Source organism: Liolophura sinensis, chromosome 2 (genome assembly GCF_032854445.1).
Source record: "Liolophura sinensis isolate JHLJ2023 chromosome 2, CUHK_Ljap_v2, whole genome shotgun sequence".
NCBI lineage: Eukaryota > Metazoa > Mollusca > Polyplacophora > Chitonida > Chitonidae > Liolophura > Liolophura sinensis.
In genome coordinates, this window is record NC_088296.1 from 782,639 (window position 1) to 797,380 (window position 14,742).

General features: G+C 40.2%; 1 protein-coding gene across 2 annotated transcripts in view; it reads left to right on the forward strand.

Moving 5' to 3' along the window:
• Positions 1 to 7,504: 7,504 nt before the first annotated feature.
• LOC135462746 (uncharacterized) overlaps positions 7,505 to 14,742 on the forward strand; it is a 29,717-nt gene continuing 22,479 nt past the window's right edge. For both annotated transcript variants that reach the window (XM_064739981.1, XM_064739982.1), the window contains exon 1: positions 7,505 to 7,671. In XM_064739981.1, the coding sequence (XP_064596051.1) occupies positions 7,512 to 7,671 (160 nt within the window). In that variant the 5' untranslated portion in view covers positions 7,505 to 7,511. The remainder of the gene's footprint in view (positions 7,672 to 14,742) is intronic.

The following is a 14,742-nucleotide window of genomic DNA, read 5'->3' on the forward strand; positions in this document are numbered from 1 at the left end:
GTTATCGGCTAACAACCCTAACTTCATGGGACTCTAACCCATTTTGCTACATTTGTTATCCTGGTCCAACCCTAACTTCATAGGACTCAAACCTATTATGCTACAATTGTTATCCTGGCCCAACCCCAACATCATGGGACCCTATCCCAATATGCTGCATTTGTTCTCGGGTCACAACCGTAACTTCATGGGACTCTAACCCATTAGATTTTATTTGCTAACGGACTTTAACCCATTAGTCTATATTTGTGATCTAAGTCCAACCCTAACACCGTGAGACTCTAACCCATTACACTTCATCTGCTAACGAGGTCTAACCCTAATTTCATCGGGCTCTAATCAAATAGTTTTCTTTTGCCAACCACACCTGGTTGACCCTTATCAGTATAATGGCTCGCGCGTGGAATCAGACTTGCCTTCGGTGAGGCGTCTCAGTGAAGCAGCACTAGATAAAAGAGCGGTGGAAATCCATTCTGCAACAAGGAGGCACATTACATGCACTCCAGGGATTCCTTCGTCGGCATATGACTGAAAAATTGTTAAGTACGACGTTAAACCCCAAGGACTCACTCACCCATTTGCTCAAGAGCCATCCCCTTCGTGGGACACTTACCCATTAGACTTCATTTGCTAACGCCTCCAAATCCTGACTTTATGGAACTCTTGTTAAACAATCACACGGAAACAATGTTAAAAACGGGCCTTGAGAATGCTTAGTCCACCAGCAGAATCCTGCTTTCACAAGAATACAGTACGAAAGACTGGAACGAAGAGAGTAAAACCGGTGACGAGTCCTGCAACTCTCTTTACAAACATTTTATCCAAACACGCCAGAAGACGAAAGGAAAGTAGGGAAAACAAAATATGACGGGCAGAAAGGAAGACAAAGTGAATCACTAGTTAAAATAGATTGAACAAAAGACCGTATAGGTTATTGAACCGGTGGCCATTTTGAATAAATGTAGGCACAACCTTGAAAATATGTGCACTATTTTCGGTAATAGAAACGTAATAAAAGTTCTGTAATAGTGTGCGATCGAATTTCTTGTGTAATGATAGCTCGTCATTGTGCGTGAAAGAGGCTATGGAGTAAATAATGAGAAGAATCTTGGACAGAGTGGTCAAGTTGATTACTTGCATCCGTAGACGTCAGTATTCAGATAACTGCACTTATAACTTAACATGGTATGGAAAATGTTTATTCTCCTTGGGCTTGTCATGCAATCTGGCGGCAGCCTGCGGATGGTCGTGGGTTTCCTCCCTGCTGCCCGGTTTCCGTTTCCACCCACCATAATGCTGACCGCCGTCGTATAAGTGAAATATTCTTGAGTACGGCGTAAAACACTAATCAAATAAATAAATAAATAAACTTGTCATGCAGTAAGTAATGGCGATAGATCGTAACTTTACTTTAAAACTGCCCAGAGCTGGACTATTTCTAGTCTCAAGACTAGATTAATCCAGAGCTAAATTGCGGATTGGAAAGTGAATCACAAGAGATTACGAGACGAAATCTCATAACCCTGTAATTCTAATAGTGTGTGAGATTATCTTTTAGAAAATCGTCCACTAACGATTAACGAGGTCGTTGACAGACCTGCACTAATGAGTAACGAGGTCGTTGATACACCGATAGACCTGCACGCATTCACACTAACAGATAGACCTGTGCCAATTCGTATTAACTGATAAATCTGTACCCATTCACATTACCCGATAGACCTGCCCCCATTCAGTTTAACTAGTACACCCGCATCCATTTGTATTAACCAACAGACCTGCACCCATTCATGTTAACTAATACAACTGCATCCAATCATGTTAACTGATAAACCTGTGCCCATTAATATTAATCAATAGACCTGTGGCCATTCATATTAATCAACAAACCTGTGGCCATTCATATTGACCGATACACCTGTGGCCATTCATATTAATCAACAAACCTGTGGCCATTCATATTGACCGATACACCTGTGGCCATTCATCTTGACCGATACACGTGTGGCCATTCATATTGACCGATACACGTGTGGCCATTCATATTGACCGATACACGTGTGGCCATTCATATTGACCGATACACGTGTGGCCATTCATATTAACTAGTAGACCTGTGCCCATTTATATCTACCGATAGGCCTGCACGCATACATATTAACCAAGGAACCTGTGACCACTCATATTAATGAATAGACCTGTGCCCATTCATATTAACCAATAGACCTGTGCCCATTCATATTTACAGATACACCTGTACCTATTCATATTAACTGATACATCTGCACCCATTGGTATTAACCGAAAGACCTGCACCCATTTATATTCACTGATAGACTATAAATTTTTTCGCTTCAAGTGATAGACAATTACCCGTGATAGACTCGTACCTTTAATAAACTCAAACTGTTGTGCATCAACTGATTTATTTGGTTATTCATTTGATTGGAGTTTCACGTCGTATTCGGGAATATTTCACTTATACGACGGCACCTATGGTTAAGTTGATATTTTCTCATAGACCTGTGCCCATTCGTACTGACTGATAAACTGGTATGTTTTCGTATTAAGTGATAGATATGTACTACTGATAAACTACACAATCCTCTTCGTCATATGACTGAGAAATTGTTACGTACGACGGTAAACTTCAAGAATGCAGGCACACCACCGATAGACTCAAACCTTTAATACTCGAGCCCATTTGTATTAACTGATAAATTCTTGCCCATTCATATCAACTGATAGACTCTTACTCATTTGTATTAAGTGATAGACTTCTACTTATTCGTATTAGGTGATTTACTATTACCCATTCGTATTGACTGACAGACTCTTATTCATTTGCATTAAGTGATAGATCCACGACCATCCGCAAGTTGCTTGCAGACCTTCCCACGTACGGCCGGAGAGGAAGCCAGCATGAGCTGGACCTGAACTCACAGCGACCGTATTGGTGAGAGACTACTGCGTCATTACGCTGTGCTAGCGCGCTAACCAACTGAGCCACGGAGCCCCCACATTCGTATAAACGTATAGCCTCTTATCCATTCTTGAACACTGATAGACCCATTCGTGTTAACTGATGCACGTCTGCCCGTTCATATTAACTAACAGACTTACCCATTCGTATTAACTCATAGACCTTTACCCATTCGTGTTAACTGATAGACCCATTCCTGTTAACTGATAGACTTATGCATTCGTATTAACTGATAGACATTTACGCATTCATATTAACTGATAGACATTTGTCCGTTCGTATTAATTGATAGATACTTAATCATTTGTATTAACTGATAGACATTCACCCATTGATCTTAACGGATAGACATTTACCTATTCCTATCAAATGACAGACTCGTAGTTATTCATATTGGCCCACACAGACCGGTTGGCTCATTTAACCAGGGTATTGTACTCGACCAAGCCAACAGAACCCAAACCCAAATGATGTCTTTCTCGCTGATTATTCATATCAGTGTATAATGTTTTATACCCACTTCCGTATCTAACTGGCTTTCTGTCTGAATTGCCATCGTGCATTTGTCGTTATGCAAATAATGACGAGTATGTTCATAGAGCATGACTATAACACTGATAGCCATAGGGCGTGACTATAACACTGATAGCCCATACGACGTGACTATGACACTGATAGATATAGGGCGTGACTACAACAGTGATGGCCATAGGCCGTAACTATAACACTGATAGATATAGGGCGTGACTGCAACATTGATGGCCATAGGCCGTAACTATAACACTGATAGCCATTGGGCGTGGCTATAACAGTGATGGCCATACGGCGTGACTATAACACTGATAGCCATACAGCGTGACTATAACACTGATAGCCATAGGGTGCGGCCATAACACTGATTGCCATAGGGCGTGACTATAACACTGATAGCCATACGGCGTGACTAGAACACTGATAGACATAGGGCGTGACTATAACACTGATAGCCATACGGCGTGACTATAACACTGATAGCCATTGGGCGTGGCTATAACACTGATTGCCATAGGGCGTGACTATAACACTGATTGCCATAGGGCGTGACTATAACACTGATAACCATAGGGCGTGACTATAACACTGATAGCCATACGGCGTGACTATAACACTGATGGGAACGCGTGGTAAAAAAGTAAAAATAATCAAACAAATAAATGTAAGCTTGAGACGTCCTCTGACAACGTCAGTATTTAAACTCAACTGGGCCACACCGTAAGATATAGGTCCTTTTAGATTATTAAAAAATACAAGGTATTCTTGAAAAGAACTTTAAAAGGGGTTTTCTTGTTTTATCTGAAGTTAGGTGTGTTGGTGGTTTCTAACAGGGCTGTCTGTCTGATTTTGAAATGTTGCAAATATAGCGTTAAGCTAAAATCACATACAACTGTGAGAAAATAGACTTGAGGCAAAAACATTCGTGCATAAAATATGAACTATGTTAGCCATATTAAACAAATGATTATCGCAAGTTTGATAAAGTCTATCAAATTCCATTGAGTCGGAAGTTATAACAGCAGCCATTATGTTAACGGTTATCACCGATGTGTTCATACTCATTGCAGCGCATACCCCGCACTTCAAGGTTTGCTTTACATCACGGTAACCATTACATCAAGTTTTCTACAGAAAATTTGAACAAGGGGGCCACTGGGGTCACACTGAGGCTGGAAGTGATGTTAAGAAACAACAAACAATCTGTCTCAACATTTGTTTCTAATAATACTTTGTTTCTAATAATATCAAATTAGTGTACAACATAATTATAATCAACACATGAAACAATTTTATAGATAAATGCTGATTAAGTAGTTCGGTGCACGGACACCAGTGGTGAGGCTAAACCTAAACAAGCCTATGTTCATCGAACAGAATCCGAACGTCAGGCTTGTATAGGTGTGGCAATGATGTAAATCGAGCGTCGTGAGAGACGCATTAGCAGGCGATGGGCCTGAGCTGTCTAGTAATCAAAGTAGGCCAAAGGGGTAAGGCCGAACTACTCAAAACAGGAAACATTATACAGGACTCGAATCATAGTTATGAAGATTGGAAATTGGGGCTATACGATTGGCCAAATATAAAACATTTGACATGGCAGTCTACACATAACTGTGGTGTATATGAAGGCGTATTATCTCAAAAGCTGATTTTGCGTATTTTCCTTGTCATGTAAAGGCCCTAGTTTCAAGAAATATTTGAAAAGTCTGTTCTGTTTTAATTATTCATAGACGAAACCTTCATTTATCTTCTCTCTTTTCTCTGCATTATTTACTGCTTTGACTTTGGAGTTAAACACCGCTTTCAAAAAATTTAACATTTGAAAGGTTTATGGGTGGAGACCCTTTAAAAATTGATTCGTTATTGGTTGGTTATAGCCACAATCTCTTAAACACGAACTGAATGGTTATAGCCACAGCCTCTCATACACGTAAAGATTGGTTATAGCCACAACTTCTTATACAAGTATTGATTGGTTATAGCCACAACCGCATATACATGTACTGATTGGTTATAACCACAACCTCTTGTACACGTACTGATTGGTTATAGCCACAACCTCATATACATGTATTGATTGTTATAGCCACAACCTCATATACATGTATTGATTGTTATAGCCACAACCTCATATACATGTATTGAATGGTTATAGCCACAACCTCATATACATGTAATGATTGGTTATAGCCACAACCTCATATACATGTAATGATTGGTTATAGCCACAACCTCATATACATGTATTGATTGGTTATACGCACAACCTCTTATACAAGTATTGACTGGTTATAGCCACAGCCTCATATACATGTATTGATTGGTTATACCCACAACATCTTATACATTTACTGATTGGTTATAGCCACCACCTCATTTACATGTATTGATTGGTTATAGCCACAACTTCTTATACAAGTATTGATTGGTTATACCCACAGCCTCTTATACAGGCATTGATTGGTTATAGCCACAACTTCTTATACAAGTATAGCACACAACTTCTTATTTAAGTATGGTGGTACTGACAGGTAGGCCTGATAGGTTATACAGGTATGGCGATACTGGTAATGAGGTCTGGTATGTCTTCCCTAGTGTTGATATATGGTACTATCTCAATGAAAACACATGTCCTACTCAGTCATAGTAATTTAACTCAGGGCAAGACAAGTTATGATGACGGACAGCTACAGCAGTACCAAGGGCATTTGGGACCACTTCAGTAGCATAATGGTTAGCGGGTGCGCCGCCGAGTCGAGAGATGGTAGAGTTTTTACTATTCTGTTAGCGGAGCAGATTATTCTGTTAGCAGAGCAAATTATTCTTTTAAATATAGCACAAATATTCTATTAGTTCACATAGAGATTGTATTCGACTAACCGGATATTATGTTGAATATAAAAAGCTATTATCTTGTAATAAGAGAATGTATTTCTGTTCAAAGAAACATTTTTTTTAGTTCAAGATACATAACTATAACATCTGTAATCAAAGTTTTAATAATTAAATTTTAAACAATATCAATCTCATACGTTCACGTGCAGATCAAAATCGTTAATAGAGTTCCTAAAATTTATAAAACGGGTTGCATTATAACTTTTTCAAACTTTAGACACTATAGATCGTTTATGTACGAGTCTCATGTTTACTGAAAGACAAAAATTTAAGCTATTCTTCTATAATGAAAACTGTATTTCATTAGCGAGTATGAATGTTTTGCCAAAAGAAATCCGGAAGAGCCTATTTAAAGTAACAGGACCTGCATCTGGTCCTGCCACAACCTGGTGCAGCATACCTTTTGATACGAGCAAATCCTGGTTGTGACTTTGTACACCGCAACACTCGCCCATAACCGGTACTGTTGTCAGCCATGGACCAGTAGTAAAACCATGTCTCACTCCCTAAAGCGCATGCACCGTTCTCTCCATTCGCTCTCTGCATTCGCGTTACGCCACTCCCATCAAAAACAGATTTTGTACAGAAATGTTGATCAATGCCAATGTCTTTGGAGTTACGGTAATGAGACAGGAAGTGATATCAGAAACCACAAAAAATCTCAGCCTCAACCCTTCTGTTACTTCTTGATTCACACTTATTCCTTTCATCTTGTGCATGCGCAACACGATTCTAAATGACATCTAAAACAATGTTTTCATGAATGCTGATTCTAGGTCGGCGAGAGGAAAACAGTGGTGAGGCTTAACCTAAAACTTTCCACATGCGCCTCAAAAGATCCAAAACGTCAAACTTGTCTAGTGGTGGCAGTGCTGTGAAGCGAGAGAACAGTACATGCGCTGTAAAGAGTATATATCCAGATATATTGACGCGAATGGCCCACCACACCTGAGGCATTGAGGTGAGCGCTTTCAACTCGGTGAAGCATGACCTGTTGAGGTATTTCCAAGTCACAGCAAGCCAGTCAGACTTGAAATCAACACGTAATCTTTCTAGCTCACTCTCAGCGCTCGTCTTGGCAGTAATCTTGAAGTCAGTCATGGGAACTTTTCACGTCTTCCTGACCGGTGTTCTGTCCATTTGTGTCTGTATCGGGCCAGGCTTGGCTCATGTGGCCCTAACCTACCCGCCTGCCCGGAAGTTCGCCCTGGACTTTCTAGACAATGTGCGTACAATTGGACCATGTGGTATGCCCAAAAGTGAGTAGATTTTGCATGTTGTAAACAGATTATATTGACAGTTCGAATCAAGAAAGCTATATTCATCTCGCCACTCTGGGCATAGCAGTAATGGATTACTAGTCAGATTTCAGGGCAGTTAATACGAGAATAGAACGATGTATAACTATTTGGTCTGCAGCCAAAATATAAAAATTCGACTACTTTCCCTTTCATTCTGAAACACTTCGGCGTTTCAGATGAACACATATTACTTTTTCTTTAACTGTATAATGTACTTTTTTGTTCAGCTATACCACTTTTTAACAAATACACGCTAAGTGAGCACTTGTCTGACAATAATGCTAGCCTATACAAAATCAGCGCTGATTTGGGATATTCTTAGAATGCCGCTCCTGAGTATTGCCTAGACTAAAGCTCAGTTTGAGCTTTTCCATTTAACCTTGCATAGCACTTTCCACATGGTTGCAGCTTTGTGGAAATAAATGGCAAATTCGACATCGGCACACCCGAAATACAAAATGTAAACATATAATATGTGACTATTCACCCGTCACAGATGTTGTAGACAGACAGTCAAGTGTTTGGTGCTGGTGGTAGTGTCTGAATATGGGATAAGTTAAAATATCGGCTCTCTTTTTTTCCTTTTCATGTATGTGGAAATGCAGAAAACACGTGTGTTTAGGACAGAAATCAAACACTTAAATAACTCATCACTCATATTCACTAACCCTGTTCAAACCAAAATCCTGTTTTTATATAAACTCTATAATTGTATATTCTTATCTCTTTCCCCATCTGTGTTATCCAAGCGAGAATCCAGGCTAGAAGCTGGCGGATTGTTTAATCTACCTCAATCTAGTGCATCGCAGCGCCCAGATTACCCCTAAAGCCATGGCTTTTAATTGTCTTTATTAATAATTACAATTGACTGTTTTTATGTCTCAGTCCTAATTTCTCTATTATTGTGTTCTACCGCATATTTCGTTGTTTAATTCCCACACAATGTCCCGTTATCTGATACAATTGTTGGGCATGAAGGCCATTTTACACGCTTTAACACCCTGTAACTGGATCCCGTCTCCCTCGGGCTGTTTGGTGTGGGTATTGTCCACATACAGAGCACATCAACACAGATAATCTTTGTTTGTAGCCAAGCTCAGATGATATTTTACATTTGTCATATATAGCTATACCTTAATTTCTGCATTACACGTATTTGTGTTTAATTTATCATCACAGTCTATTACAAAATATAGTTATGAGTGTCAGTAGTCTAAAAGAAGAATGTAGACTAAACTTAATGTTCTCTCAGATTTCCCACATCCATTCATGTGGTGTAACATCCATTCATGTGATGTAACATCCACTCCTGTAATGTAACATCCACATCACACTCCTGTGAGGTGGATGTAACATCACACTCCTGTGATGCTACAAAACATACGTGGTTGTTACATCACACTCCTGTGATGTGGAGGTAACATCCACTCCTGTGATGTAACATCCACATCACACTCCTGTGCTGTGGATGTAACATCCACTCTTGTGATGTAATATCCACATCACACTCCTGTGGTGTAACAACCACGTATGTTTTGTAGCATCCACTCATGTAATATAACATCCACGTATGTGATGTAACATCCAAGTATGTGATGTAGCATCCACTCATGTGATATAACATCCACTCCTGTGATGTAACATCCACGTATGCTATGTAACATCCACTCATGTGATATAACATCCACGTATGTGATGTAACATCCACGTATGTGATGTAACATCCACTCATGTGATATAACACCCACTCATGTGATGTAACATCCACGTATGTTATGTAGCATCCACGTATGTGATGTAACATCCACTCATGTGATGTACCATCCACACATGTGATGTAACATCCACTCATGTGATGTAACATCCACTCATGTGATATAACATCCACTCATGTGATATAAAATCCACGTATGTTATGTAGCATCCACGTATGTTATGTACCATCCACTCATGTGATATAACATCCACTCATGTGATGTAACATCCACGTATGTTATGTAGCATCCACGTATGTGATGTAACATCCACGTATGTTATGTACCATCCACTCATGTGATATAACATCCACTCATGTGATGTAACATCCACGTATGTTATGTAGCATCCACTCATGTGATGTGACATCCACGTATGTTATGTAACATTCACTCATGTGATATAACATCCACGTATATCTTGTAACATCCACCCATGTGATGTAACATCCACGTATGTCATGTAACATCCACCCATGTGATGTAACATCCACCCATGTGATGTAACATTCACGTATGTTATGTAACATGCATGGAGCCTTCTATATTACCTTTTCTGTTCGCCCTTTTTTTACTACAGTCGATACTTTATGTGAATTTGTTCGTATTATTTCTATAGCACACTAATTACCTACTCATTACCCACTCATTACTCAAAGCCTTTCACTTCGTAATATAGCCTTCTTCCTGTCTATCACGTAAGCTTTACCACGCTCCACTCCAAAGCCTATTGCTTGTCCCAGTCCCCAATTCCATGACGTAGTGCTTTTTACAATCCATTACGTAGTGCTTTTTGTCAATCCCTTACCAAGTATTTTTCACAGTCCATATTGTGAATCTTTCGTGACTTTTTCCGCATCTCATTGCAGAACTCACTGTACGTGTACATTTTTTCTACGGTCCATTACGCGTGTTTTTCCGCATAGTCATTGCATTTTCCCTTCCACAGTCAAGTGTTTTTATTTCTTTTTCATTCTCAAAGTTCATGTATTAAGTAGCTCATTACGTGGCCCTTTAAAGGTTCATTACACTGGGTTGCGATTTCCGTTCCACATTCTGGTCTGTGTTTTTGTAATTCTCAAGGTGCATACAATATATAGCTCATCACCAAGTTCTTTCACCCTCCGCTCTGTGTGAGGTTTTTTTGCGTAGTCATTGTGTTTTCCCCTCCACAGTCTAGTATGTCAATCTCACTGTAATTCATTAGTTCATTACATATCCTTTTCCAGAGTTCATTTCGTAGTCCTTTCTTAATTTTTTTTTTGCTGTCGATTACGCAGGGTTTCAATAGTTTAAGTCCTTTACACAGTCCGCTGTGTAGTCGTCCAGAGTTCTTTACGTTAAACATTTCCTCAGTGAATGCATTTCGAGGAGTAATAAATGTTGAAACTAACTAATCTTGTTTAATAGTGTAAATCACTCTGAAAATAATACTAAAGCTTAATAAATCTTCCAATCCGTAATTAATTGCCTGCATCATTATTTTGTTTCAATTTCGCATTGTAACCGGGGCCCGAACACCGCTGATGACCTCCGGCAGTTTACAGAGATTAACACATCATTAGTAGTTGTTTCATTAGGCGATCAATTGCCCATCGACCACTGCAGTCCCGTCCTCGATCAGCCAAGGGTCAGTGCGGTTCGTCCTCGGTCGGTCATTGACCAGTGCTGTTCCGTCATCGATCAACCAAGGGTCAGTGCGGTTCGTCTTCGGTCGGTCATTGACCACTGAGGCTCCATGCTCGATCGGTCGTGAACAAGTGCTGTTCAGTGCTCGATATGCCATTGGTCAGTGCGGTTCCGTCCTTCGTTGGTCATTGCCAGTGCTGTTCCGTCCTTGATCGGTGATTGACCAGTGCTGTTCTGTCTTCAATCGGTCATTGACCAGTGCTGTTTCGTCCTTGATCGGTGATTGATCAGTGCTGTTCCGTCCTCGATCGTTCATTCAACAGTGCTATACTGTCCTCGATCGGTCATTGACCAGTGATATTCCCTCGTCGATTGGTCATTGACCAATGCTATTCCGTCCTCGATCGGTCATTGACCAATGCTATTCCGTCGCCGATCGGTCATTGACCAATGCAGTTTCGTTCCTGTGACGTTAAACACAAGCAAATAAAAAACAAATACACTTCTGACATTATTATATTCAATAAATCTGACATGTAAAGCAGTGAATACGGACAAAAGTATGCAGTACATTTGATTATGATGGGTACATGTGTGTTTAAATCACCTGGGTAAGTGGATAATAACTTAATATATCCCAAATATATAAAATATTAATTTGAAGCTATAGCAGCTGTTCATGCTTACAATAATAAATGTGATAACACCAGGTACAGTTGGCAAATCGCCAATCGATGAGGCTGCCTTTTCTATTATATAGCGCGCTCACAATGGTGCGTTATGGGTTTTCCGTGGCCGAGGTGAATAGTGCGGCAGCGCGGCGCTATGAGTCTCTGACTAATGCGGTTGCTGTGAGTTCAAGTCCAGTTCATGCTGATTTCTTCTCCGGTTGTACGTGGGAACATCTGTCAACAACTTGCTGATGGCCATGAGGTTAAAAATTCCTACCTATTTGCCATTTGCATTAAAGCCTTCACACTATGAACGGGTGTGTCACGCGCACGCAATTGTTAGAGCTACTGTTGTATTTACGACGAACTAAAGTTCTCCCTTAAGAGCCAGTGACAACGGACCTGCGACCAGGTTACGACATAGCTGAAAACATTTTAAAAACTTTTGCTCGCCGGCAAATCGTGGACAGAGCGCGGGACTGGTCGCAGAATCACCATGGCAGAATCAGTCGCAGCAACGCCATGTTCGAAACCATGGTGCGAGAGGGCGTAAATTGCTACGATTTATGCATTTACACGAACAGATCAAATATAACCCTGACTGAGATAATATTTCACCTGTTAGGTCTGACCATTTGACAGCTATCACACTGTCGTCGCTGTTATGGTGTTACTTTCTATGGTACACATCTATATTTATTTATTATATGGTCTACCTGATTCAAATATTCATGACTGTGGGGTAAAATACTGAGCAAGAAGCAATTCAATATCCGGTCCTTTTTACAAAAATACCCCTCAAAATATAAATATCTTCTCACCATCTCCATTAGCGTTCTTCGCTCTGCATTCATTATCTTTACATTTGATTCGTGACGCTTCTGTTGTTCACCACCTCCCCCTCCCCCACTCCCTTTACCGTGAGAGCATTTCTATCGCCTTTTTTTTTGCCTTGAGGCACCTGTTTATACAATGACACAGCAAAATGTCGAATTTTGTTTAAAAAACCGCCCTATATACCTACATCACCATTGTCTCACAACTTATTACGTTCGCATCCTTCTTTCCCTTAGGAGAACGGAGCTGTTTATTAAACACTCTAGTCATTTGCTGTCTCCAGCCATCGTTAGGAGACAAGAGTGACATTCTGCTCTTTGAGCTGTAGTCTTTTATGTTTAAGCCTTGTCATATAATAAGCCCAGTCTTCCAAGCAGCTTTGGCCTACATACAAAATACCACAATGTAACATATACTATCCAAATCGCTTTCGCCTACATACAAAATACCACAACGTAACATATACTATCCAAATCGCTTTCGCCTACATACCAAATACCACAACGTAACATATACTATCCAAACCGCTTTGGCCTACATACAAAACACCATAACGTTACATATACTATGCAAACCAATTTGGCCTACATACAAAATATCACAATGTAACATATACTATCCTAGCAGCTTTGGCCTACATACAAAACACCATAACGTAATACATACTGTCCACGTAACTTTGGCCTACAGACAAAATACCCAAACATAACATATACCATGCAAACCGCTTTGGCCTACATGCAAAATACCATAACATAACATATACTATCCTAGCAGCTTTGGCCTACATACAAAACACCATAACGTAATATATACTGTCCACGCAGCTTTGGCCTACATACAAAATACCCAAACGTAACATATACCATGCAAACCGCTTTGACTTACATGCAAAATACCATAACATAACATATACTATCCATGCAGCTTTGGCCTACATACAAAATACCACAAGATAACATATACATATCCAAGTTACAATCGCGCTGAATTACATGGTTTATCGCCAAACCAGAGATCATTCGTTTATTTACTTACCTATTTATTTATTTATTTGCTTAAATCACTAACCAAGTCACTTTTCCATATACGACGTCCAGATATGGTCACCACAATGGTGGAAGACAGCTGAGACTCAACAACAAATATTTGAGTGCACAACGGGTCCTAAGCGCCTGCCGGGCGTTGTCACTACGACCCCTAGAAATAAGAACGTATTTTCTTGAATAATGGCCAGATTTTTAGTAGGTTATGTTTCTTTATGAACATGACTCAAACATTTTAACAAGGCAAAACTCTTTTAATATCAGCGTGTAACATGTTCTCTGAAATCAGCCTTAAGTAGACAAAATTCTTCTGATATCACCGTGTTATTTGTTCTCTGATATCTGCTTAAGAAGACAAGACTCCCCTCGTGAGTCTTTCATTTATTCTGGGGATTCCACGTGATAACACCATACTCTCCTCATATCAGCGTGTTATTTGTTCTCGGGATTCCGCGTGATAACACCATACTCGTGTCACTGTATCAGCGTGTTATTTCTTCTCGGGATTCCGCGTTGTAACACCATACTTGTGTCACTGTATCAGCATGTTATTTGTTCTCGGGATTCCGCGTGATAACACCATACTCGTGTCACTGTATCAGCATGTTATTTGTTCTCGGAATTCCGCGTGATAACACCATACTCGTGTCACTGTATCAGCATGTTATTTGTTCTCGGGATTCCGCGTGATAACACCTTACTCGTCTCACTGTATCAGCGTGTTAATTGTTCTCGGAATTCCGCGTGATAACACCATACTCGTCTCACTGTATCAGCGTGTTATTTGTTCTCGGGATTCCGCGTGATAACACCATACTCGTGTCACTGTATCAGCATGTTATTTGTTCTCGGGATTCCGCGTGATAACACCTTACTCGTCTCACTGTATCAGCGTGTTATTTGTTCTCGGGATTCCGCGTGATAACACCATACTCGTCTCACTGTATCAGCGTGTTATTTGTTCTCGGGATTCCGCGTGATAACACCATACTTGTCTCACTGTATCAGCGTGTTATTTGTTCTCGGGATTCCGCGTGATAACACCATACTCGTCTCACTGTATCAGCGTGTTATTTGTTCTCGGGATTCCGC